The sequence below is a fragment of the Pelodiscus sinensis genome, chromosome 3 (assembly GCF_049634645.1).
Source record: "Pelodiscus sinensis isolate JC-2024 chromosome 3, ASM4963464v1, whole genome shotgun sequence".
Classification (NCBI taxonomy): Eukaryota; Metazoa; Chordata; order Testudines; family Trionychidae; genus Pelodiscus; species Pelodiscus sinensis.
Window position 1 is genome coordinate 185,141,643 of NC_134713.1, and position 23,090 is coordinate 185,164,732.

The 23,090-nt window shown below is 42.2% G+C and overlaps 1 protein-coding gene across 4 annotated transcripts in view; it reads left to right on the top strand.

Moving 5' to 3' along the window:
* Positions 1-23,090, top strand: part of WDPCP (WD repeat containing planar cell polarity effector) — a 259,086-nt gene that overhangs the window by 148,315 nt on the left and 87,681 nt on the right. For all 4 annotated transcript variants that reach the window (XM_075925595.1, XM_014569024.3, XM_075925597.1 and 1 more), the window contains one exon: positions 1,975-2,098. In XM_075925595.1, coding sequence (XP_075781710.1) covers positions 1,975-2,098 — 124 coding nt within the window. The remainder of the gene's footprint in view (positions 1-1,974; positions 2,099-23,090) is intronic.

The window sequence follows — 23,090 nt, forward strand, 5'->3', positions numbered from 1 at the left end:
GGCCCTTGCCGCGTGGGAGGAAGGGCGTTTGGGGCCGTTCGCCATGACGCTCGGGTGCAGCGCTGAGCTCGGGAACAGCTGGGCCAGGAGCCGACTCGCCACCGTGGGCGTCTGTTCTTGAAGCGCCCGGGAGCCCTGATCACGAGCTTGGGCCCGATTCTGGGGCAGGTGCACAAGGACCAGCTGCTGCTCCCTGCTCCTCCTCCCCTCCCCTCCCCTCCCGTGGTAAAATCCAGCCAGCACCGGCACCCGCTCCCCCCGCTGGCTCACTGGCCCATCGACGCCCGGCCCGGGTCTCGCACAGCCTCCCCCCCCCCCCCCCCGCTGGCTCATTGGCCCATCGACGCCCGGCCCGGGTCTCGCACAGCCTCCCCCCCCCCCCCCCCCGCTGGCTCATTGGCCCATCGACGCCTGGCCCGGGTCTCGCACAGCCCCCCCCCCCGCTGGCTCATTGGCCCATCGATGCCCGGCTCTGGTCTCTCACAGCCCCCCCCCCCCGCTGGCTCGTTTAGAGGGGGCTTGTTGGCAGGCGAGGGGGCCGGAACGTGGGGGCTGCGGGGCGGGGGCGGGGGCGGGGGCGGCGGGGGCTGAGCTGTGGCCGTGCCTGCAGAACCATATTGTTTTTGTTGACCCCCTTTTCCACTTACAGAGCTAGGTTATTGTTTTTCTTTGAAATAAATATTCATGTAATTTTATTGGTATCTATCTTCATTTTTTACATTTACCAGTAGCTGCCTCATTTCCTACCCTAGGCTTATACTCGAGTCAATATTTTTTCCCAGTTCTTTGGGGTAAAATTAGGTGCCTCGGCTTATATTCGGGTCGGCTTATACTCGAGTATATAGGGTATTTGAAATTTTGGCTCTATGTTCCGAAGTACTTGCAGCCCCTCCCAGCTTGATATCATCTGCAAATTTAATGAGCATACTCTCTATGCCAATATCTACATTGTTGATGAAGATATTGAACAGAACTGGTCCCCAAATTGACCCCTGCAAAACCCCACTTTTTATGCCCTTCCAGCATGACTGTGAACCATTAATAATTACTCTTTGAGAATAGTTATCTAACCAGTTATGCTCCCACCTTATAGTAGCCCCATATAGGTTGTATTTCACTAGTTGATTTATAAGAAGGTCAAGTGAGACCGTATCAAATGCTTTACTAAAGTCTAGGTATATCACGTCCACTGCTTCCCTCTTATCCACATTACTTGTTATCCTATCAAAGAAAGCTATCAGATTGGTTTGACATGCTTTGTTTTGTACAAATTCGTGCTGGTCATTACCTGTCACCTTATAATCTTCCAGATGTTTGGAAATTAATGTTACTCATCATTAAAGTACCCTCTCCAAGACACTTAGGGCACAAGCACTTTACATAATTATAAATAATGCAAGAAAAATACATTTTATGTTAAAAAAATATAAAACCCCTAAGTGCCATTATCAAAACAAAAGGGAATTCACAAAAAAATTCTTCTGAAGAAAGGCCTCATTGTCTTCTCCCTTACAATCATTTTAAACCAATATAACTCCCTTGTCTATGGTGACCACCCAGTGACCAAACACATAAATGGTAAATCCTGAAAAGTTGAGTCTCCTTATAATTTCTTTGGTAGGAAAGAGAAAAGTTGATTTAATTAGGAGTTGATTTTTACTGACAAACTTGTTCAAACTGTATTGTTCTTATGAGTCACTGTTTTAATTATGCATATCTGGCAAAAGGCAGGTTCCTTATAAATTACTTCACTTTCGACTGCTTTTTCTTGCTCAACGTCTTTGTCAATGATACTTTATCTGAAAGTTTATACACAGGGTAGGTTTTGTCTGCTGTATTTTAGATTTCATCTTTCCTGTAACAAGCTCACATTTCAGCTGTGTTTCAGAAACCTGACTGACTACAAACATGAGCAACTTGTTGTAATTGAAGCAGTTTCACTTGTTTCATTGCTGCTATGTTTGAACTCCACAGCACAGCTTGAGGCAAGCCTGGGAACCTTTTATGCTCCGGTAAGACCCTTGTTGGATACGACTGTGTTGGAATATAGAGACCCAATCAGCAGATATGCAAGAAGGTTCTTCCACCATCTGCTCAGGTGAATGACAGCTTCAGCTTTTATAAACTTCAAATTAATTACACATTTCAATAACCACCCTCTTTAATGTGGTTAGCATTTTCCAAAAGGACCACCCCTGAAAAAAATGCATTCATCACCATTGTTTATTTAGCTTGCACTTCATTCTTTTCAAGTGTGATGATGTAGATAAAGTGCTATTTAGGATTCTTCTATCATCAATACACATAAAAATGAATCATTCTTTCCCTTTTGATTTGATAAAAGAAAGTATCTTTCTAGAGCAATTTTTGGGCAAGCTACTTTTAGACTAACAATTGGAGTAGCTTACAAACTAGGAAGAAACTCTGAGTTTTAATTGATGCTAAAAAATGGAAATGAGCAGTGTGTGGTCCAAGTTATTGTTGGCTCTGAGCCCTAGAAATCTGAGTCTTTTGTTCTTCCCACCTTCAGATTTCTCACTTAACAAATAATATTCCGGGTCATAACCTTACTGCCCATGTTATTATTTGAATAATACAACTTTCAATACAGTTTAAGAAATTAAATTCCATTTTAGCCACAATAATAAAGAAATAAAATAAATGTTGCTGTGACTTGTAATTCATATAGACATCAATAAATCAAATTTAGCTGAGGTTCTATAACATTGACATATGTCTGGAGTTTTGATCAATAATAAATTAATGGCCTAGGTTTTTTGATTGGCTATAAATGTTAGCGTACAACAGCTGACTCTATGCAAGTGAATATTAACAAACACAATTGAAATTCTTACTCTATTTTTTACTTGAAAGCTATTCAATTAATGCAAATAAGATAGAAATTCTTTGCCTCGGTGATAAATAAGAAAGTTGTACCATATTTTATACAGGGGACTGCCTGAAAGAATGAGACTCACATACTTAACAATGAAAGCATCCATTTTCTATGTCTCATTAGAATGATATAAGTCTTCTTCCATATGCAAAATTATGAACTGTCAATTATTTTGAAGGTAAAATTTAACCTCTATCAGAATTCAAAGAGATAATTGTCTTCTAAAACTGGAAAGCCTGAAAAGGGATAATCTTTATACTAAACTAGTCCACAAAAAGGCCAAGGGAATGTTTCTAAGTTGATGAAATTTCATAACATTAGCATTATAATATGATGCTTTAAGGACAGAACCTTCAGCTGAGTTTATTGCCAGATACAGTTATGGTGTTAGGGACAAATTGTGTTCTTGCTCTTCAGAGGGATGCAGTGGGGGAGCATGCAGTACACCAGTGTCCAAATGGAGGTGCTCTGGGCCATTTTGTCTGCATAGAGCAGATACGGAAAGAATGCCTCAGAGATTGCTGCAAGGGGAACGTACAGTGCTCTTTATAGCTGCTAGTGAAAGGTGTATCCTCTCTGACTTGAGAGTTTGCTGCCAAATGCTATCAGGCATGCAGAGGCATGGGGCCCTGACTAAGCTCTCAACCCTTGAGGCTGTAGAGCATGGCTGGGCACAGTGAGCCAATTTCTCCTCCTCTCACCCCCACCCTCACTGTCAGGGAGCCTCACTGTCAGCATGTTGCCTGGAAACTTTGGCATGGGAGCAGGGGATAGACAGGATGGTGTTCCTGTGTGCTGTACCTCCCCCACCGGACAAGACAGGAGTAACCTCTAATTTTGGAATCCCTCTTCCTAATGCTGTAGCAATTTGTGGAACATATGCATGGAATGTTGTTGTCAATAGGATTTGTATTCAGTGGAATCCTAGTGATAGGATCATGTGATTGTTGGCAGAGCAGATGGTAATGCTTTATAGCTTATCTGAGAAGGCATAATCTAAGTACAAAATGAAATCTTCAAAAATGGGAGCTTTATCTGATAGAAAGCAGAAAACCCCCAGTCTCCAAAGCGAACCTTTATTTTATTAAAGAGGTTCTGTTTTAATTGGTGTTTATTTCCTGCTTCCTTTAGGATGTTTCATTAAGTGGCTAGAAATGATTTGATTGTATGCTAATGTAAAACTGTATTGCGGATTTAAAGTAATGATCCACTATAACCAGAGTGTATTATAAAATGGTATGTCTACAGAACACACTAAGTCTAGGGTCTCTGTGACCCATGCTTGCAGACTCAGTAGTACCAAGCCTACACTTGGGGTGTCCATGTTACACTGGAAACAACGGTGCTGATACATCCATAGTGCACTATGCAGACCTGAGTCAGAACTTGAGTTTCTGAGCGTATAAACCTTCGTATCCCAGGGTTCTCATGCCCTTACCAGCAAAAGCTGCTCTGGGTCTTGGAGATGACCAGAATTCTTTTGGGTGGTTTTAGTCTACCAGCACATCCAGTCAAGCCATTTTGCATTCACGTGCTCCCAGCAGCTGGAGCCATCAAAATGGATTTTGACCCAATGGAAGATCTTGTCCGTCTAATGCTGTCAGTCCTACTTTGGGAATCCAGCAGGGCATGTTCAAGAGACTGATGGACATTTCAGCAGCAGTTAGGAGACATGCCAGCAGCAACCCAGCTGATGCTGCTCATGCCTGTTGGCTTAGCTGCAGATTTCCCCTTATATAGACCAGTGCTTCTGGAGCAGTGCCATGATCACAATCGGGTGGGATCACATCATCAGGTGGCCCAGCAATGACCAATAGTGGGTCCAGCATGTTCACATAAAGCACCAGGAGGTTTGGGATCAGCTTGCCTCAACTCTCCAGGAACAGGACATCCACGTAAAGGAGACCCCTGAAGTTCAGAAGTAGGTTACTATAGCAAGTTGGCCACCTCACTCTGCCATAGTCTGTGACTAACCAATTCCGAGTTGGCAAATCAACTGTGGGGGATGTTGTGGCAGAGGGTTTTAAGGCAACCAGGACTGTGACATACCCTGAGAAGGTGTGCATTACAGATGTTCTTGAAGTAATTGCTTGCTTTGAGAGAATGGGCTTTCGAAGCAGTGCCGGAACCATGATAGGACTCATGTGCCTTTAGTTTGCCCTCTGCAAGATGCCCATGAATATGTAAACTGCAGAGGGTTCTACTACATCATTATGCAAGTGCTATGCTAGCAGGGCACGTGATGCCAGGAAGTTTGAAAGATCAAGACTTTACCTTCATGGACAAGCTGGGCTGTTGTTCCCATCAAATGACATTATAGAATCATAGAACCATAGAGCTGGAAGAAACCTTAGAAGGCTATCAAGTCCAGCCCCCTGCCAAGGCAGGACCAATCCCAATTAAATCAACCCAGCCAGGGCTTTGTCAAGCCAAGACTTAAATACCTCTAGGGATAGGGACTCCACTACTTACCTAGGCAACCCATTCCAGTGCTTCACTACCCTCCTAGTGAAATAGTTTTTCCTAATATCCAACCTGGACTTCTCCCACCGCAACTTGAGACCATTGTTTCTTGTTCTGCCATCCATCACTACCATGAACAGCCTTTCTCCAGCCTCTTTGGAACCTCCCTTCAGGAAGTTGAAGACTGCTATCAAATCCCCCCTCACTTTTCTCTTCTGCAGACTAAATAGACTGAACTCCCTCAGCCTCTCCTGTAGATCATATGTTCCAGCCCCCTAATCATTTTGGTTGCCCTCCGCTGGACCCTCTCCAATGCATCCACATCCTTCCTGTAATTGGGGGTCCAGAACTGGACACATGTGGCCTCACCAGAGTCGAGTAAAGAGGAATGATCACATCTCTGGATCAACTGGCAGTTCTCACCTTAATGCAACCTAATATGCCTTTAGCCGTCTTGGCTACAAGGGCACACTGTTGACTCATGTCCAGCTTCTCATCCACTGAAATCCTCAGGTCCTTTTTATAAAAATTGTATAAATAGTTGTTCATGCTGTTATTCTTGGGAACCCTGCTGACTCACAATGTTCTGTGTGGTGTCAGCAAGAAAAAAAAAGGAATTTTTAGCCAGCAGTGAACTCTAGAACCTGCAGAATTTCTGGATAGTACACGCAATCAGACAATGCACTGATTGTGACTAGTGCTGAATCTTCCTGCACAGTGGAAGTTAGGGATACTTTGTGCACCCATGTAATGGGTTTAAATGGTCCCATACAAGAGAGGGCATTAAATGATATTTGGGATGGTGCTCTGTAATGCTTATGGGACAGCTATAGCATTATGTATTGTGAATTTTGTACAGACTTTAATGAAATGTGTGGAGACGTGGTATGTATTTTTGTCAATACTGACTGCAACTCACAGTTTAAGGATTACTGTGACAACAGTTTGTGAATTTTGACTCAGAAATGTATTGAGAGTGAGCACCTGATGGCATTTGTTACTGCCTGTGGCACTTGTAACGGGAGCTGTAATTAAACTTTCTATTGCTACACGCGGCACGGACTAGCTAGTTCGGATTAGGAACGAGGTGTACAGCTAGTTCGGATTAGGAAGCCTAATCCGAACTAGCTAGTCCGTGCCGCGTGTAGCCGCGCAGCACGGGGTCCGAACTAGCCGGCATTTAAAAATGGCGCCGGCCGGCTTTATGCAAATGAAGCCCGGGAAATTCAAATCCCGGGCTTCATTTGCAACTCCGTATGACTACATTACCCCCCCTAGTTCGAACTAGGGGGGTAGTGTAGACATACCCTATGAATCTATCAATGGCTGTTAACCAGGATGAGTAGGAATGGTGTCCCTAGCCTCTCTTTGTCTGGAAGTGGATGACAGGAGAGAGATCATATGATGATTATCTGGTGTGTTTCCTCTCTCTGGGGCGTCTGGTACTGGCCACTGCCGGCAGACAGGATACTGGGTTGGATGGACCTTTGGTCTGACCCAGTATGGCCATTCTTATGTTCTTACATTAATGACACAGAAACACTGGCCACTTTAGAAATATTTCAGAGCAGCACCGAAAACAATCATATAGCCAGATAAACATACAAAATGCACTTGAAAAGATTTCTACACTGGATCATTTTTTTTTCTGGATAGAGAGGGTGATGGGACAGGCACTTAGTGATCTAGTCATGAGCTATTGTATCTGAGTCCTTTCAGGCAGGGCAGGCTCTAGAGAACATTGATATTTTGGAGGTCCTCTAGTGGAAGTGTTAACTTCTGTTCCAGGCCAGCAGGGAACAAAGCTATCCATCTAAACCAAGGAGATACTTAAGCAACATGATTGACCGGTGTAGACTGAGCTCATGAGTTACAGAGGTGGCCTTGATCAGTATGCCCTGCCTCAGAATGTAATCAACTATCTGTGAAAAGTTTGTTCCTCTCTCTGGCCAGCTAGCAGCGCACTTGGTGCAGGACTTCTTAGTGCTGACAGTAATTAGTATACATGAAGGCTGTCTGAGTTTCTAGTTGAATGGTCAGCATGGAAATAAAGCTTTAATTGCTAAGTAGCTGCATTTGAACCAGGATGTTGCTTCCGGTTCCTGGAAAGTTTTGGGATGGAAGGCCTGGGAAGCATAACCTAATGGGATTATGGGGTAGTGTTGGCAGACTCTCCAGGTCCAAATCCAATGACCCAGACTTGATCTCTATCCACACTGCAAAATGCCTGTGTCACAGCTGGACTCTGGCTCTGACTCACCCCCTGCAGGATTTGTGGGCCCAAGACCAGTAAGGGTGACTAGGTGTCTGGTTTTCAGCCAGAAGATCTAACTGAATACGGATTGTGGCTGTTCTGCTGACCGGACCGTTGATTTTCTGGTTGGTGGTGCTGCATAGCAGAGCTGGTATAGATGCTGGCAAAGGCATCCCCCTTCCAGCTCCTACCCATAGGGACAGCCAGGGGGGTCCACATGCAGCCCTCACCCCAAGTGCTGTGCCCACCACTCCCATTGGCTAGGAATCACAGCCAGTGGGAGTGGAGTGGACAGTGCCTGCAGACAGTACAGCATGCAGTGCCATTGTGATGGCGCGTTGGGGTTTTCCCATCTCCTGCACCCCTGTAATGGCACGGACAGACTCCACCAGCCAGTAGAACAGAGGGAGTTTATTGTTTCTCCAGGATACAGCACAGCACAGATGTAATCTGGTTACAGGGCAGGCCTAGGATGCCTCAGCCTCCCTTGAGATTGGGGAGCCTGGGCCCCTAAATCCCAGCCCGTTGCCTAGGCTGCTTCCTCTATGAAACCAGCCAGAAACCTAACTCACTCACTTCCAGCCCTGCCCCCAGCCAGGCTCCACTCCCCTTCTTCCCATTGTACCGCTCCCTGGGAGATGACTGGTCAGACAAGTTCTTAGCCTCCTTGCATAATGACTCATCCCCTGCTCTGCTGGGCCGTGCTGCAGCCAGCAGCCAGTGGAGGTCATTCACAACCCACTGCCCAGCATAGCAACCAGCAAAGTACCCCCCATTACATCACAGCCATGGGGCCACGTTTCCGCATAGGAGCCAGCCCTGATTCCCACCTTCTATGCAAACCCCACAGTCCTAGCCCAGGCCATCCTCCTTCACCTCCAAACCCTTCATCCCCAGCCATACCCAGAGCCCACACCCCAACTGGAGCTCTCATACCACCTGGTGCCCCAATTCTCTGAGCCAGCCCAGTGAAAATGAGCACGTGAGGGTGGGGAAAGAGAGTGACAGAGTGGGGGGATGGAGGGTGCAGGGGCAGGGCCTCGGAGAAAGGGTGGGGCAGAGGCATGGCCTCAGAGGGGCAAAGGTGTTTGGGTCTGTATGTGTAGAAAGTTGACCATCCTAAATCCAGTGCTGTTCCAGGCCTGAGTCTCACTGATTTTTGTGTGTACAGAAGGTAACTTGCGCTTAAGCCTGAGTCAGAGCCCTGTCTTAATATGCTATGTAGACATACCCGTTGGCACAGTTTCACCACCCCCAGAGGGGCATGGGAAGGCATAATAGTTCCTGTTTCTTCCTAGCTGAATAGCCACTTCTATATCCCTTTATGAGATGCATTTCCCATTACGCAAATCTGCCGGTCAGTGCTGGGAGGCAAGGGGATTTCTGCACTATGCACTCTTGGAGGAGTAAAGAGTTCTTGCACTCGCTCTTGCTCAGGTGCATGAGGATGCAGGCATCAGACAAAGACAAGGAAATGGGTGCAGAGGCTAGGGGAGGCAGAAGGCATGGAGAGAACTGGGGATTATGACAGGGGATATAGAGGACACCTGGAAAGTTTGGACTGGGGGGCAGAGGACAAGGAGAGAAAGAAAGGGGAGAGAAGGGGGGCAGGAAAAGCATATGGTGAGACAGGAAAAGATGGAGTCTTCTAAGTACTCCACTTGAGAAGGAATAATCTGTTTCACACATACAGAACAGGAAGTGACTGTCTAGGAAGGAGTACTACAGAAAGAGATCTAGGGGTCATAATAGACCACAAGTTAAACATGAGTCAACAGTATAACACTGTGGCAAAAAAAGCAAACATGATTCTGCGATGCATTAACAGGAGTGTTGTGACCAAGACACAAGAAGTCATTCTTCGGCTCTACTCTGTGCTGATTAGGCCTCAATTGGAGTGTTGTGTCCGGTTCTGGGCACCACGTTTCAAGAAAGTTGTGGAAAAATTGGAGAAGGTCCAGAGAAGAGCAACAAGAATGATTAAAGGTCTAGAAAACATGGCATATGAGAGAAGACTAAAAGAATTGGGCTTCTTTAGTTTATAAAAGAGAAGACTGAGAAGGGACATGATAGTGGTTTTCAAGTATCTAAAAGGGTGTTACAAGGAGGAAGGAGAAAAATTGTTCTTCATGGCCTCTGAGGATAAGACAAGAAGCAATGGGCTTAAACTGTAGCAAGAGAGGTTTATGCTGGACATTAGGAAAAACTTCATAACTGTCAGGGTGGTTAAACACTGGAATAAATTGCCATGGGGGGTTATGGATCTCCATCACTGGAGATATTTAAGAGCAGGTTGGACAGACACATGTCAGGGATGAGCTAGACAGTGCTTGGTCCTGCCATGAGGGTGGGGAACTGGACTCGATGACCACTCAAGGTCCCTTCCAGCTCTATGATTCTATGCATCTGAAATTCACATGTTTAGATGCTTACATATTTCTAGATCCGAAAGTGAAAATGGTTAAGGTTGAAAAATATTCATCTCTTTTGCCTCCCCCCACCTGCCCCTAGTGTGCCCTACCTTTTATCTGGTGGGGACTCACTCATTGGAGAGTTAAAGTAGGTCAAGACTATTTGCACCAAGGCAATTTTTTGCCTGGCTAACAGGAGTTCCACAAAAAGAGCCGGTTGCTGTTGAAGTTTCATGATGTGAATGTTTGTGTTCACTGGAATCTGGACTAAGATCACCATCTCAGGGCACCAAACAGTTATCACATGGATCTGGGTCACAGCCAGCCTCACCAATACAATAGGAGGCAGGTGTTTTAGAGGAACAGCTCTGTATCCCATTACAAATGCCTTGATAGATCTATTTACATATCAGTGAAATACTAGGCCTTCATTTCTTGGTGCCCAACTTGAGACACTTTAAAAGGGCATGATTTTCAGAATGTGCTGGGCATTCACCCTTTTAAAGGGTCTCAAGTGGGACACCTAAAAATGAAGCTCCCCAAAAACATCACTCATGTCCTAAAACATAGGTCACACTGGGTTGTGATAGCACAGAATGTGAACAGCAAGGAGATGAAAGTAGATCATTAGTAGAAGGAAATAAAATGCAAGGTATAACGTGATTTTAATGAAGCCATGTTGTTTCCATCTGTTATAAAATGTAGGGCCCGATCCTGCAAATCTCTGAGTTTCCTCTGCCTCCATTGAGTTTCATGGGAGCTGAAGGGGTTTGGTGTTTTGCAGGAGCAGGCCTTAAATCATGAAACTGGACTACCTTTGAATGCAAGTGTTTTATACACAAAATGAAAATTAAAGGCCTCTTAAACATAGGTGAAAAGCTATCAAAAGACTGTTTCTCACCAGCACCAACAGAAGCATGAGGGCCTGTCCTGGAGAGATTTAAAATAAGGATTTATGATCTAAATAACTATTTTCATTTCTAATTTGAATTCTTATCTTGAAATAAAATACAGGAACTGAATTACAAGCATCAAATACATCTTTGGTGTTTCTTGGACATCAAAACTCACTCTCCTGATTTATTATAATATCCCCATATATTTAATGCATTATGAATACAGAACATGGAGAGGGATGGAATAATTATTTTTCACTTCTTAAGAATGACATTACATAGCTGACTCATGGCTTTGCTTCGCTCCACTCAAGCATTCATAAATTGTTCTTGTCATATTTCCTAATGCATGAAAATAACTTGTTTATTTTACACACATACACGCCCATGCTCTGTGTTTTATTCAGAACATGTCTGTTTCTGTCTCTCTTTCTCTCTTTCACACGCAACATGCACGCATACATTCTCACAGTAACATTTCCTGAGCTGGAAATTAAGGCTTGTCACTAACATCCAAAGTGCAGCTGCAAAGCTGGCACAAAGCAGAGGGTAACCAGCAAATCAGCATTTACACTTTGTCCTTTTTTTCCGTGATAGCTGGAATCTATTTTTGTATTTGTGAATTTCCATTTTAAAGAAATTGAAACTTTTATCTTTATTACATGCAGGTCATGGAAAACATTTTAAGATTCCAGGTCCACTTGGATCTCGAAATTTGATGATTCCACCAAAAGAATATAGTTGTATATTTTTCTTGGGTGAAAATGAATTTCTTTACAAAACTAAGTTGTGTTGTATTTACTAGTGTGTGCCTAGGCCTCCCTCATGGACAAACTGTGAATCTGATCAGCTGCACACTTAAAAAATACGGGATGTATCTATGAGCCATTGTGTCCAGCTTGTGACTGAAAATAAAAAGTGATCTCCCACCTCAATTGTACTGTAATTACCGCAACCTTTAGTCTGTATCTGCAGTTATATTTTGTACAGTCCTCTCAGGAGACCCATGTGCACTCCTCCCAAAGTTGAGTGGATGGTACAACTGACTTGAGTGGAGCTAAAATAATATGGTAAAGTTGTGAGCAGATAAATCCAGAAGTGCAGTGGCATAACCCGATACACACAAGGCAGTGCTTACACATAGAACTCTCTCTTGCAACCAGTCACCTCTAAGGAAGAGAGAAGGCAGAGTATCTGTAACAACAGAACAGAGTAGAACGAGGCTTTTTTCCACCTAGTGTCGTCTCTTATGTGAGGCGCTACAGTGTTTGCCAGCCAATTCCAGAACACCAGAAGGGTATACTAGCACTCTCCCTAGTTTATACCATTAACTGCCTTTGGAAAGCCATTATATAGCCAGAGATGATTGGAAAACAAGACAATCGGCAAGTGCTTTTGGAAGGCTCTAAGCCATAGGGGCTGGAAAACTCCAACCACTCTGTAAGGATAAATTTCCAGACCCTTGGCCTCTCTGGGAGTAAGAGATTAGAAGAGATGTTGGGTAAGGATGGAGCCTTTTGTGTCTAGGAATATATGACTTATTTATTACTAGAAGATTTACCCAGCATCCTTCACTTTGTTTTCTGGAAAATAAAATGAAAATGTACATGCTGTATTTAAATCATTGCTCTGGGGTGGAGCTGGGGATGAGGGCTCCTGTATGCAGGCTTCTCAGGGGAGAGAGGACTTACCCCAGCTCTCTCTCACCACAGCAGCTAGGGGCCAAGGGAGAAGTCTCTCTCCATGGCTGCTGTAGCTCCAGTGGGCAATGCCGGGGGAGGGGTGCATGTCCCTCGGTTGGAGCCGATCCAGGTTCGTCTGCCCCCTGTGCTCACCAGCCAGAGTGAGGAATGCAGCAAACTCTGCACTTTCCCCTCGCTCCCTGACAAAGGGGAACAGCCAGCAATATTCTCGTACAAATTGAGGGGGTGGGCTTTGCCTTCCTTTCCCTAAAGAGTATCTGAAAATGGGAGGCTCGAGGCAGTCCTGGTTATGGGGGCTGTACCCCCAACCAGCCCCTTTCACCTGCTTGGTGATTCTGTCTCTCTTCTGTATAGTTTTCTGAGAAGCAATCCCATTCCGGGCAGTCCCGTTTTCCTAGCCAAACACTGATCTTGAAGGTACATACTGAATTTGGTAGTCCTAGCTCTTGCCATTTAGAAGGAGTTCTTGAATAGATGGACAGACAGACTCTCAGACAGACAAACTCTCTCAAATATATAATAGCTGGCACCCTAAGTTTGGCTAGGCATGAGGTTGTCATTGTACTAATAGCTAGCGCTGTTATGAAATGTAGTTATAAACGTTAATGATAATGATACAGGATTAAAAAGAGTATCTTAGTGTCATTTGTGTCTTGTATAGTTTTGCATAGTGTGAGTATGGCAATCCATTAAGGGTTCATTATTTCCTCAGAATTCCCACTCAACCCAGTCAAGTTTCAATAAGGGCAGTAGGTGTAGTAGAAGGAATCTGACTGGTGAAATAATTATCTTCTAGAGAGTATTATGCATAGTCACTGTTTTTGCCATCTTGTAAAAATGACCAAAACTGAGGTTTTCATATGCATGCTGCCCTCACCGACAGGAATTTCAGTCACCGTGATCTAAGTGCACATGAGAGAGCTTCCCTACGTCATGCTTCCCGACTTGCTTTAGAAACAAGACTAGAGTTGCCACTTTGACTTATCTAGGTGTATATTTCCAGTTAAATATTATAGCCAGTGACAGTTTAGAGCGCCTTTGTTTCAGTAGTTTTGCAAATGAATTTTTCTTAAACCAGCTGCATAACAGGTTTCAATTTCAGTCAGAGACTTTAAAGCCATGTGAATGGGTCTGAGATTTAATTCTCTGGTGATCATCACAGAAATAAGCAAAATTGGGCAAAATACCAGAAAAAGATAAACAGGATGATATAATTCCCTAGGAAGCCAATCCTGTGAAGCATGAACAACAGACATATCTGTAGCCACACGGTAATAAGGACTCTGGGCTGGATTCTGTGCTGCGCGTCATGGGAGGCGTACCCAGGAAAGGTAGTTGTACGTTGTCGCTGGGATTTTGGGGCCGGGCCCCAGCATACTAAGAGTAGTCTCAAGAGCTTGCAGTTCCCCACAACTAGCTGTGGGCTGTTCCGTGCCCCAGAATGGGAGCATTTAGAGTTCCATGCTGTCTTCCCTTCCCTGACTTACCTCTAAAAGTGGGGCTGCATTAGAAGGGAGGGATATAGAGCTGTTGCAATAGCTAGTACTGCCCTGGGTAAGCCCTATGTCACAGCTACTTCTCTAGGGCTGGTTAAACTGGCTTTACAGCAGATGAGTCATAAGGGGGACCATTGGTTAGTTTTAGTGTGTGATGTGTTTATTTGTGTCTGTAAGGGTCTGATCTTGCAGGTGTGTGGCAATCGCATTCAAATATGGGAGGAGTGTGTGTGTGTGTGTGGGGGGGAGATTATTGCAGATCAGTTACAGGAACAGCTCTGTCAAAACACATCACAGTTACAGATGAAAATCCAGTAGTGAGTCCTATGCACAATCTTGACTATCAAAAGGAAGATGCCCTCAGTAGAGTCTAAAGCATCTTCTTAGCCTTCCAATGGCTATCTTCATACTGAGCATCACCTCTCTGAGCCCTTTTGAACTTCAGACAGGTATTTCTCCTCTGTAGTCCAATTTCTTTGACACTGGATAGTTGAGGAACATCATTTGCATGACGATTAAAGTGGGAGGGTTAAAACGGAAACAAAAGAAAGTCTGGAAGAGAATCACAGAAAGAAACACTGAGATTTTGACACTTCATGCTTTGGCACTGCCATCTTTGGTTCAGGATAAACCTGAGAATTAGCGTTCTCTGGATTGGTAACCTACCATCGGTAAATCTGGGCATGGTCCCTAGATGTATTATTCCGACATTGCTGTCTCTGGCCAGTTCACAGAATAATATTGTTGATGCTGACGTATATTTTCTGATGTTGAAGGGAAGGAGAGACAGAGAGACCTAGAAAAGCGTTTCTGGGTATGTTTAAAAAGGCACAAAGAGCAGTTAGGTAGCCAACTTGCTTTGAAAATCTCCCTGTTAAAGTGATAGCTGTTAAGTAATGAGAGTACTTTGGAGTACAAAACTCAGTAACTCATTAACTACAGACTGGGACCAAATTTCTGAATATGGATTTACATACTTAAATGTATGACCTTCCAGCCCTGGGATTCTATGATTCTATGAAATGTAGGCACCCAAGTTGGAATATTTGTTCTAAGACATTATTCTCTGAGGAAGTGGCAGCATCACATTTCCATTATTAGGCAGGAGTGAGAATTGCACCTGTAGCTCATGGAAAGCTAGAACGGGTGCACTCACCTTAACTTTAATATCAAATTCCCATCTGTTGCAGTTTGAAATTGCTAAGGTATCACACTCATGCAAGAGAGATTCATAATGGAGGCAGCAACTGATCCTTAACCATAGTTGTGCTATGGAGCTGTCTTTTGGTATGTATGCGTGCTGATATGTTTGCTCAGTAAAATACTGTGACGTTTACGTGATCACTGGAGTGAGAGGGCTAAAGCAGGAACAGAATAAAAGCTGGAGAGAATTAATGGAATGAAGGCTGGGATTTTAACAGACAGGGTTGAGCAAAATAAGTGCGAAACAACAGGTGTCATCAGGTCTTATCTGCATTTTTAATTAACATCTGTTTTTAGCCTTGAGTACTTTGGAACAGTGTGTTGGAGAGTGTCTGTATGTAAAGATAAAGATACACAGTTGAGAAGTTACTAAGTAGTGGAAGGTGGTGGGAACTGACAGGCTGGGAGGGTGTTGTGTGTTGAGGATGGGTGCTAGCTGCATCTTACAGGAACCTGAAGGAAAGATACTATGATAAAATTGCAAGGAAGGAAGATATTGCTATGGCAACAAAATATTTTCTCTTGAAGGAGAATGAGTATGATAAAGCAAATTTGCAATGTGGGAAATTCAAAGGAAATGAAGGTTATAAGAGAGAAAATAGTAAAATATAAATTACACAGAAACCTCTGTCTTATAATTTTAATTGAATAGTATTTTACTTTCCTCTAGCACCTTCCATTGAAAATCTCAAAGCACTCTACATACATGAAAGAATTAAGCCACCTGATGTTCCTGTGAAATGGGAAAGTACCGTTGTTCTTCTCAAAAGTTGTCCTTCCCAGTAACTGTGACCCCCATTTTACAGAAACTTATATGACTTCCCTGGCATCAAACAGAAAAGCATGGTCTGGGTTAGGTATAGAGCCTATATTTCTTACTAATAAATCTTTGTATGACTATCGTTCTCCTACATCCAGAATTCCATTAACTCAATGGTCTGTTTAGTTGTACAAAGCCAGGACATACTGAGTTAAGATTCCCATAGTAAATCTTCCCTCTTTCATATATGTGTTACAAAGAGGAGTTTCTTTATTACAGTCTCACCCCACCCTAAGCACTAGTGCACTGAGTACTCAACAAATAATATTATGAAAAGGAGCAACACTGTATTTTCTGTATTAATTGTATGGCTCTGCAATTAAGACTGAGCAAATAAATTGAATGCTGTACTCTTTCATAGTTGACCTGCAATTTTTAATGTAATTTTGGATGCACATGGAACATTTTCCCCTACTGAATGTATATTTAAATTCCTTTCTCTTGTAAGACAACTTTTTAAAAACCTACTTCATTCAAAAAATGACTTTATTTGAAAACCGATCTTCCAAAATGTGTCTGAACAATGTTCTTCAAACATATAAAATAAACACATCTGAGAATAGTCATGCACATGTATACATAGTCACATGAATCATTACATAGAAGAATCAGTTTAGGGTTTATTGTGTTTACAGAGTAGAATACAAAAACACTACAGGGAGAAGAGTTTCAAAGTATGATTTCATATCATCTTGCAGAGATAATTCTTAGACTCTTTTGTGTGGGGAATATTTTATGCAGATTCACAGCAAATTAAACCCATGAGAAAATTCTTTGGTCAGGGTGTCACACTATCAGACTCTTCATATTAGCCTCCTTTTCCAATTTATATTTGTGTTTGTTTGCTCAATACCCAGAGTGTGTATTTAAAGGGCATTCAGTTCTACATCCAGGCTGCGTCTAGACTGGCATGATTTTGCGGAAATACTTTTAATGGAAAAGTTTTTCCATTAAAAGTATTTCCGCAAATGTGCGTCTAGATTGGCAAGGATGCTTTTGTGCAAAAAGTGCTTTTGCACAAAAGCATCCGTGCCAATCTAGACGCGCTTTTGCGAAAGAAAGCTCTGATGGCCATTTTAGCCATCGGGCTTTCTTGTGCAAAAAATTAAGGTGCCTGTCTACACTTACCCTCTTGCTCAAGTATTCTTGCGCAAGAGGGCTTATCCCTGAGCGGGAGCGTGAAAGTATTTGCGCAAGAAGCACTGATTTTGTACATTACAAAGTCACTGCTCTTTCACAAATTCAAGTGGCCAGTGTAGACAGCTGGCAAGTTTTTGCACAAAAGCAGCTGCTTTTGTGCAAAATCTTGCCAGTCTAGACGCACTCCCAGAGTTTTATGTCATGGTCTCAGACCTGTGTTTTTTCTCAATAAGCTATAAACTTATAAATGGACTTCCTTTAGAAATATGTAATTGAATATAAATAAAATCAAAGTAACAAACTCTTGGGTTGCTTAAAAGTTTTTAATCTAAATTGTTACTCATTAATCCTTATGCACATGTGTATCACTTTCAGAGCATTATAGTACAGGTTTTCCTCATTTGTCATTGAAGACCCAATTCAGTAAAACAATTAAGCACATGTATAAGTTTAAGCATGTATTTAAGTCTTATTAAAGTCAGTAGGTCATGAGCAATTTAGGGTGAAGAATCAAATCTATATGGCTGATAAATCTTAATTTCTTCTTGGGACAGTGTCCTGGTTTTTCATTGCTATGACTTCCCAAATCCAACTTGTGCAGAAGAGTTATTCATTCCAATTGTAAGTGTATAAAATTATATTTTTAATTCTTTCATAGAACGTAGGTGTCATTTTAATATTCTAGACTTTGTGCCATGAAATAAACTCTTTTGTTGAGTGATAAAAAATGAAATTTGATTTGAATCAAGTTGGCAAAATTATCAGCCAGTTTTGCTGACACGATGAATTGTTTTTTGTCCTTGAAAATAGTTTCTGTAATTGGGACCTTAATTTTCCTGTTCTTGTATGCTTCCTCTAGCAGCCCCATGGATGAGAAAAAACCATATATGGTATAATTAATATAATGTTTGTCTGGCTAGACCAATATCTAATGTCTATACCTGATGGTGAGCATTGCCAGCTCCCATCAAAATCACACAGCTTCGTTATATTTAAACCTGGCACTTCAAAGACACAAACAAAACTTTTACTAGCCTAACTTTATAAAAGCAATGTTAACAAATTATAGTTATCATTTAAAAACCCTCTGGACACACAAAGGCTGACATCCACTGTTGGTTTCTTTTTCATGTTTCCTACCTAACCAGGAAATCCAGTGATCAGTTAAGTAACTATGCTTTGTGTAGGGATATTCCTCCAGAGTCATGAAAAGTCTCCTCCCTGTTGCCAGGCAACTTCTTAGTTGCTATCAAATAGGTTTCATGTCCAGTATACCTATTGCTAAGCAAGGTTTTCAGCACTAGATCATGTAGTCATGAATCTGCTGGTCATCTCTCCACTAACCTCCAAACAACTTTCCCACAGCTTTCCTTCCCATTGTCAGAATCCCATGGTGCCTACTGGGAGCAGGGACCCTCCCGCTTCATGAGCTGTCAGTGTCCATTTGGCCTGTGAGCATGTTCCCCAGGTTGGGGAGCTCACAATCTAAAGAAAAATAAGTTGGCTTTGCCTGTAAGTGCTTATGTAGCCGTGTGATTGTTGGCCAGGTGATACGAACTGCCCATCTCTGATGTCAGATTCTTGTGTAAATTTTGTTAAAGCAGTTAGCAGCTGCAGTTTAAATGTTTAGCTCTGATCTCTGTGAAGCTTTTGGAACGCTTACTGAGGTAAAAAAAAAGTATATTGTAGTAAATAAACACCCTGTGGCTTATCCCTTTCAGCCATAGCACATCAGAACTATAATGGACCACTGTCTCTTTAGACTCATCTCCTGCTTATGCATATGAAAATATCAGGTAGATTTAGTGTGGCAAGCCCCAGACAAGAAAAAATCATGAGTCAGGCACCCGAAATCATGTGATCTTTTTTAAAACTTTCTCTTTGCCTTTTGGTTTCTGAGCCTTTGGGGCTCACTTGAAGATTCCATTTTTTACACAACAAACCAGAGAAAAGTAACTTGGTATGAAATCAGTGGAAGGGAAGGGCGTGAAGATTTTGCTCTTTTGTTGGGTTTCAAATAAAACTCCCCTTGAAAGAACAGGTACACAGCTTGGGAGTTCTCCTGGACCCCTTTTTTAACATTTGAAAATCAGATTTCCTCAGTGGCCAGGAGTGCTTTTGGGCAGCTTCTCCTGATCCACCCGCTGTGACCCTTCTTGAATAAGAATGACTTGGCTACAGTGACTCATGCTCTTGTCACATCCCGATTGGATTATTGCAATGAGCTCTATGTGGGGCAGCCTTTGAAGAGTCTTTGGAAGCTTCAACTGGTCCAGAATGCAGCTGCTTGAGTTTTAACTAATACTCATTATACGGAGCACATTATGTCGGTGCTCCAGCAGCTGCACTGGCTTCCAATATGTTTTCAGGCACAATTCAAGGTCTTGGTTATGACTTGGCCCAAAATGGGTTGGGACTAGAGTATTTGAAGGACCGTCTCCTCCCATACGAACCCACCTGGGGATTGAGATTGGCTGGGGAGGCTCTGCTCCGTGTTCCTCCACTTATGGAGGTGAGGTTGACATCTACGTGGAGCAGGGCCTTCTCAGCCGTTGCCCCTAGGCTATCGAATTCTCTCCTCTGGAACATTCACCTGACACCAACAATGCACTGTTTCAGAGCCAGGCCAAAGTCATCTTTTTTACCCATGTTTGTCTTGGTGTTTAGTGGGGTGTGTGTGTGTGTGTGTGTGTGTGTGTGTGTGTGTGTCCCTCCTCTTGAGATGTTTTAGCAGGTTTTATGTCCCCCGCCCCCTTGGGGTCCTGTATAAATGAGAGAGACAGTTTGATTAAAACATTTGTAATCCATCTTGAATATTTTAACTAGAGAGGCGGGGTAAAAATATTTTAAATAAATAAATGCTGAGATTCTCCTGTAATCATGTCTCCAGGCATTGCCATTTTAAGTAAAACATCAAATATCACAAGGTCCATAGTAAAATTCTGAATATTCTTTTATAAGAATTGGCAACACTGTAAATAACTAGTAAGTGAGTCTTTTACAACAGACTAGTGTAGGAATTCTGTAAGCGTATGTTTACACTTGCACCCTATTTTGAAATAGGGATGCAAATGAAGACATTCGAAATTGCAAATGAAGCTGGGATTTAAATATCCCATGCTTCATTTGCATAATTGCTTTATGGCACTATTTTGAAATAGCGCTATTTCGAAATAAAATGTACTGTGTAGATGCATTATTTCAAGAGACAGCCCTTCTCTCGAAATAACTGGTAAGCCTCATTGTATAAGGAATAAGGGTTATTTTGAGAGATGGGTTTTCTCTCGAAATAACCACGTCATAACAGCATCTGTTATTGAGAAATAGCGCTCTTTTGAAATAGCGCCAGAACGCAATTATGCAAATGAAGCACAGGATATTTAAATCCCAGCTTCATTTGCAATTTTGAATGTCTTCATTTACATCCCTATTTCAAAATAGGTTGAAGAATAGACATACCCTTACTGATTGTGTATTCTGGACATTAAAACGTAAATAATTGCATACTCTAATTACCTCTGAATTTATAGAAATTTAACTCAGAAACTTCCTCTGGAAGTCTACAGCTATTTCAAGCCTTGTCTTGTCAAAGGCTCATTGAAGTAAAAATTATTGCCTCTACATTTGACTTTCTTCCTGTACATGTGCATGTTTTAATTAAAACATAACTGTGAAAACCCTGAGCCAAGATGTTCAAAAGTGGGTGCCAAAACATGGATAGATGCCTAAATAAGTGGGCTAATAGTCAAACTGTTGAGCACCCAGCAGAACCCATTTAAAATCAGGCCACTTATTTAGGAGGCTCAACACCCTCTTTTTAAAATCCTTGGCCCAGTTCTTGTTTACCATTTTGTAGATGATCTCCCACATGAGTGAGGTTAGCATTCTTTTAAAACAGGTCACTTCAATTGTAATTTTGTCTAATTTTAAAAGAAAAAAAATCTTGTCAATAAGCCGTGCTTATTTTGAACAATCATGCAAATGGCTTCTATTACAAAAAAGAGCTGATATGAGAACTTATGGGAAATGTCGTCTTTTATGAATAATAATGAGTATTATTGTGTTTATGAAATGGGCAAAATGCCTAGAAATTGAATGAAAGATTCAGCTATTAAATTGAAATATTAAATGAAATAACTGGATTAAAAGAGATCCTGTAAACCCCTGCCATAAATGTTGGGCGTTGTAGATGATTGAACATATTTTCATCGTCTGTTTATATGCTTAAATACAATTGCTTGATGTAAGTAAACACTTGATTGATATTCCAAATACTTAAAAATTTGCATCTGCGTCACACAGTATTGAACAATTAAAACTTAATTTCAGTGGAATTTGATTACATGTAAATTTTTTTTCAATATTCATTTTTGTCTGGTGGCTTTCCTCCACGTGTATTTAAATATTCTTTTTTATAATGCATATCACCCTTGATTGGACTGCTAGATGAGGAGAGCTCAACATTTTTTCAGTTTAAAAGTGTATATAAATAATATTTATGCCACAGCACTTCTGCAACAGATTATTTTCTAAATGTTGTGTACTCTTATTGAAGACAAGAAAAAAAATAATACAGCATACCTCCTTTATCGGCCCAGCACAAGGAATATGCTTACATGGTCAATGGGCATGTCTAAGAAGGCTTGTTGGTGGTAACTGGCCCCTAAAGGAATGCTTCCATCTTGCCTACAGTAAATTTCCCACTCTCTGTTTCTCTGTTTCTGCTCTGATTTTTCCTGTTGGTTTTTATAACTGGCAGTACAAGAGCTCACACTTGATTCACTAAAATACTGTATATATTAAATAAATTAACCCTTCCCCTCCCATGCACACAGTTTGACCACTTTCAAAGCCATGAAATTCAGTGTGAAAGATAAATCACTATTTTTAACCCTCTGTGTTATGTTTGGGTATAGCAGTACCTATATGGCCAAAATCTGCCCTCCAATACCTCTGCCAAGATCCCAGTTAAAATCAGTAAGAACCAGCCTTCCTTGCCCATATCCAAGGACATGAATTTGGTCCACTGTACTTACAGGTAAGGTATATTACACAAATTAGGGGATGCAAGAAATGTAATAGATGCAGGATAGATTCTTGGCCATGAAGCGGCAGCTGCCTCCCCATATCTTTTACACCTGGCCTCCCCTGACTCCCTATCCATTCCCCTCCATCACCCTGTCCCCTCTCCCCCGTTGTCTTCCTACCTATGGCTTAATTTGTCCCTAGACTTTCCAGGGTTGAGCAAGTCTACTGTGAAAAATTATATTAGTGTGTTTGTTAACATCATTTTTCACAACAGACTTGCTGGGAGTCTGTGAAAAGTGATACTAACGTATAAGTATCACAAACACACCTCTGAAACTTTTCACAATGGCAGATTTACTAGCTAGCAAGCAGTGTTCTCTGTAAGCTGGTCACTTGGGCAATCACCCAGGAGAGATTCAAATGCCTCTCAGCTCATTAGCAGAGCGCCCACAGCTGGCAGCATATGTTTCCACTGGTGGTGCACATCCACACATTCTTCTATGCATCCAACAAAACTGATTCCACCCCTCGACAGAAAAAATAGAGGGAACACTGCCAGCAAGTCTTTAAAAAGGGCAAAAGAAATTACAACAACAAAAGAGAAGAACAGGTATAGCATGTGCTCCTACTCTGTTTAGGTCCAATAAAGAATGGAGACAACTGTACATTATTTTTATTATTGCATCTGCAAAAAAACTCACCACATAAATAAATTACTATGATTTGGACATGGAATATTGGCATAGTGTGGATGCTCCACTATTAATTTGACCTAAGGGG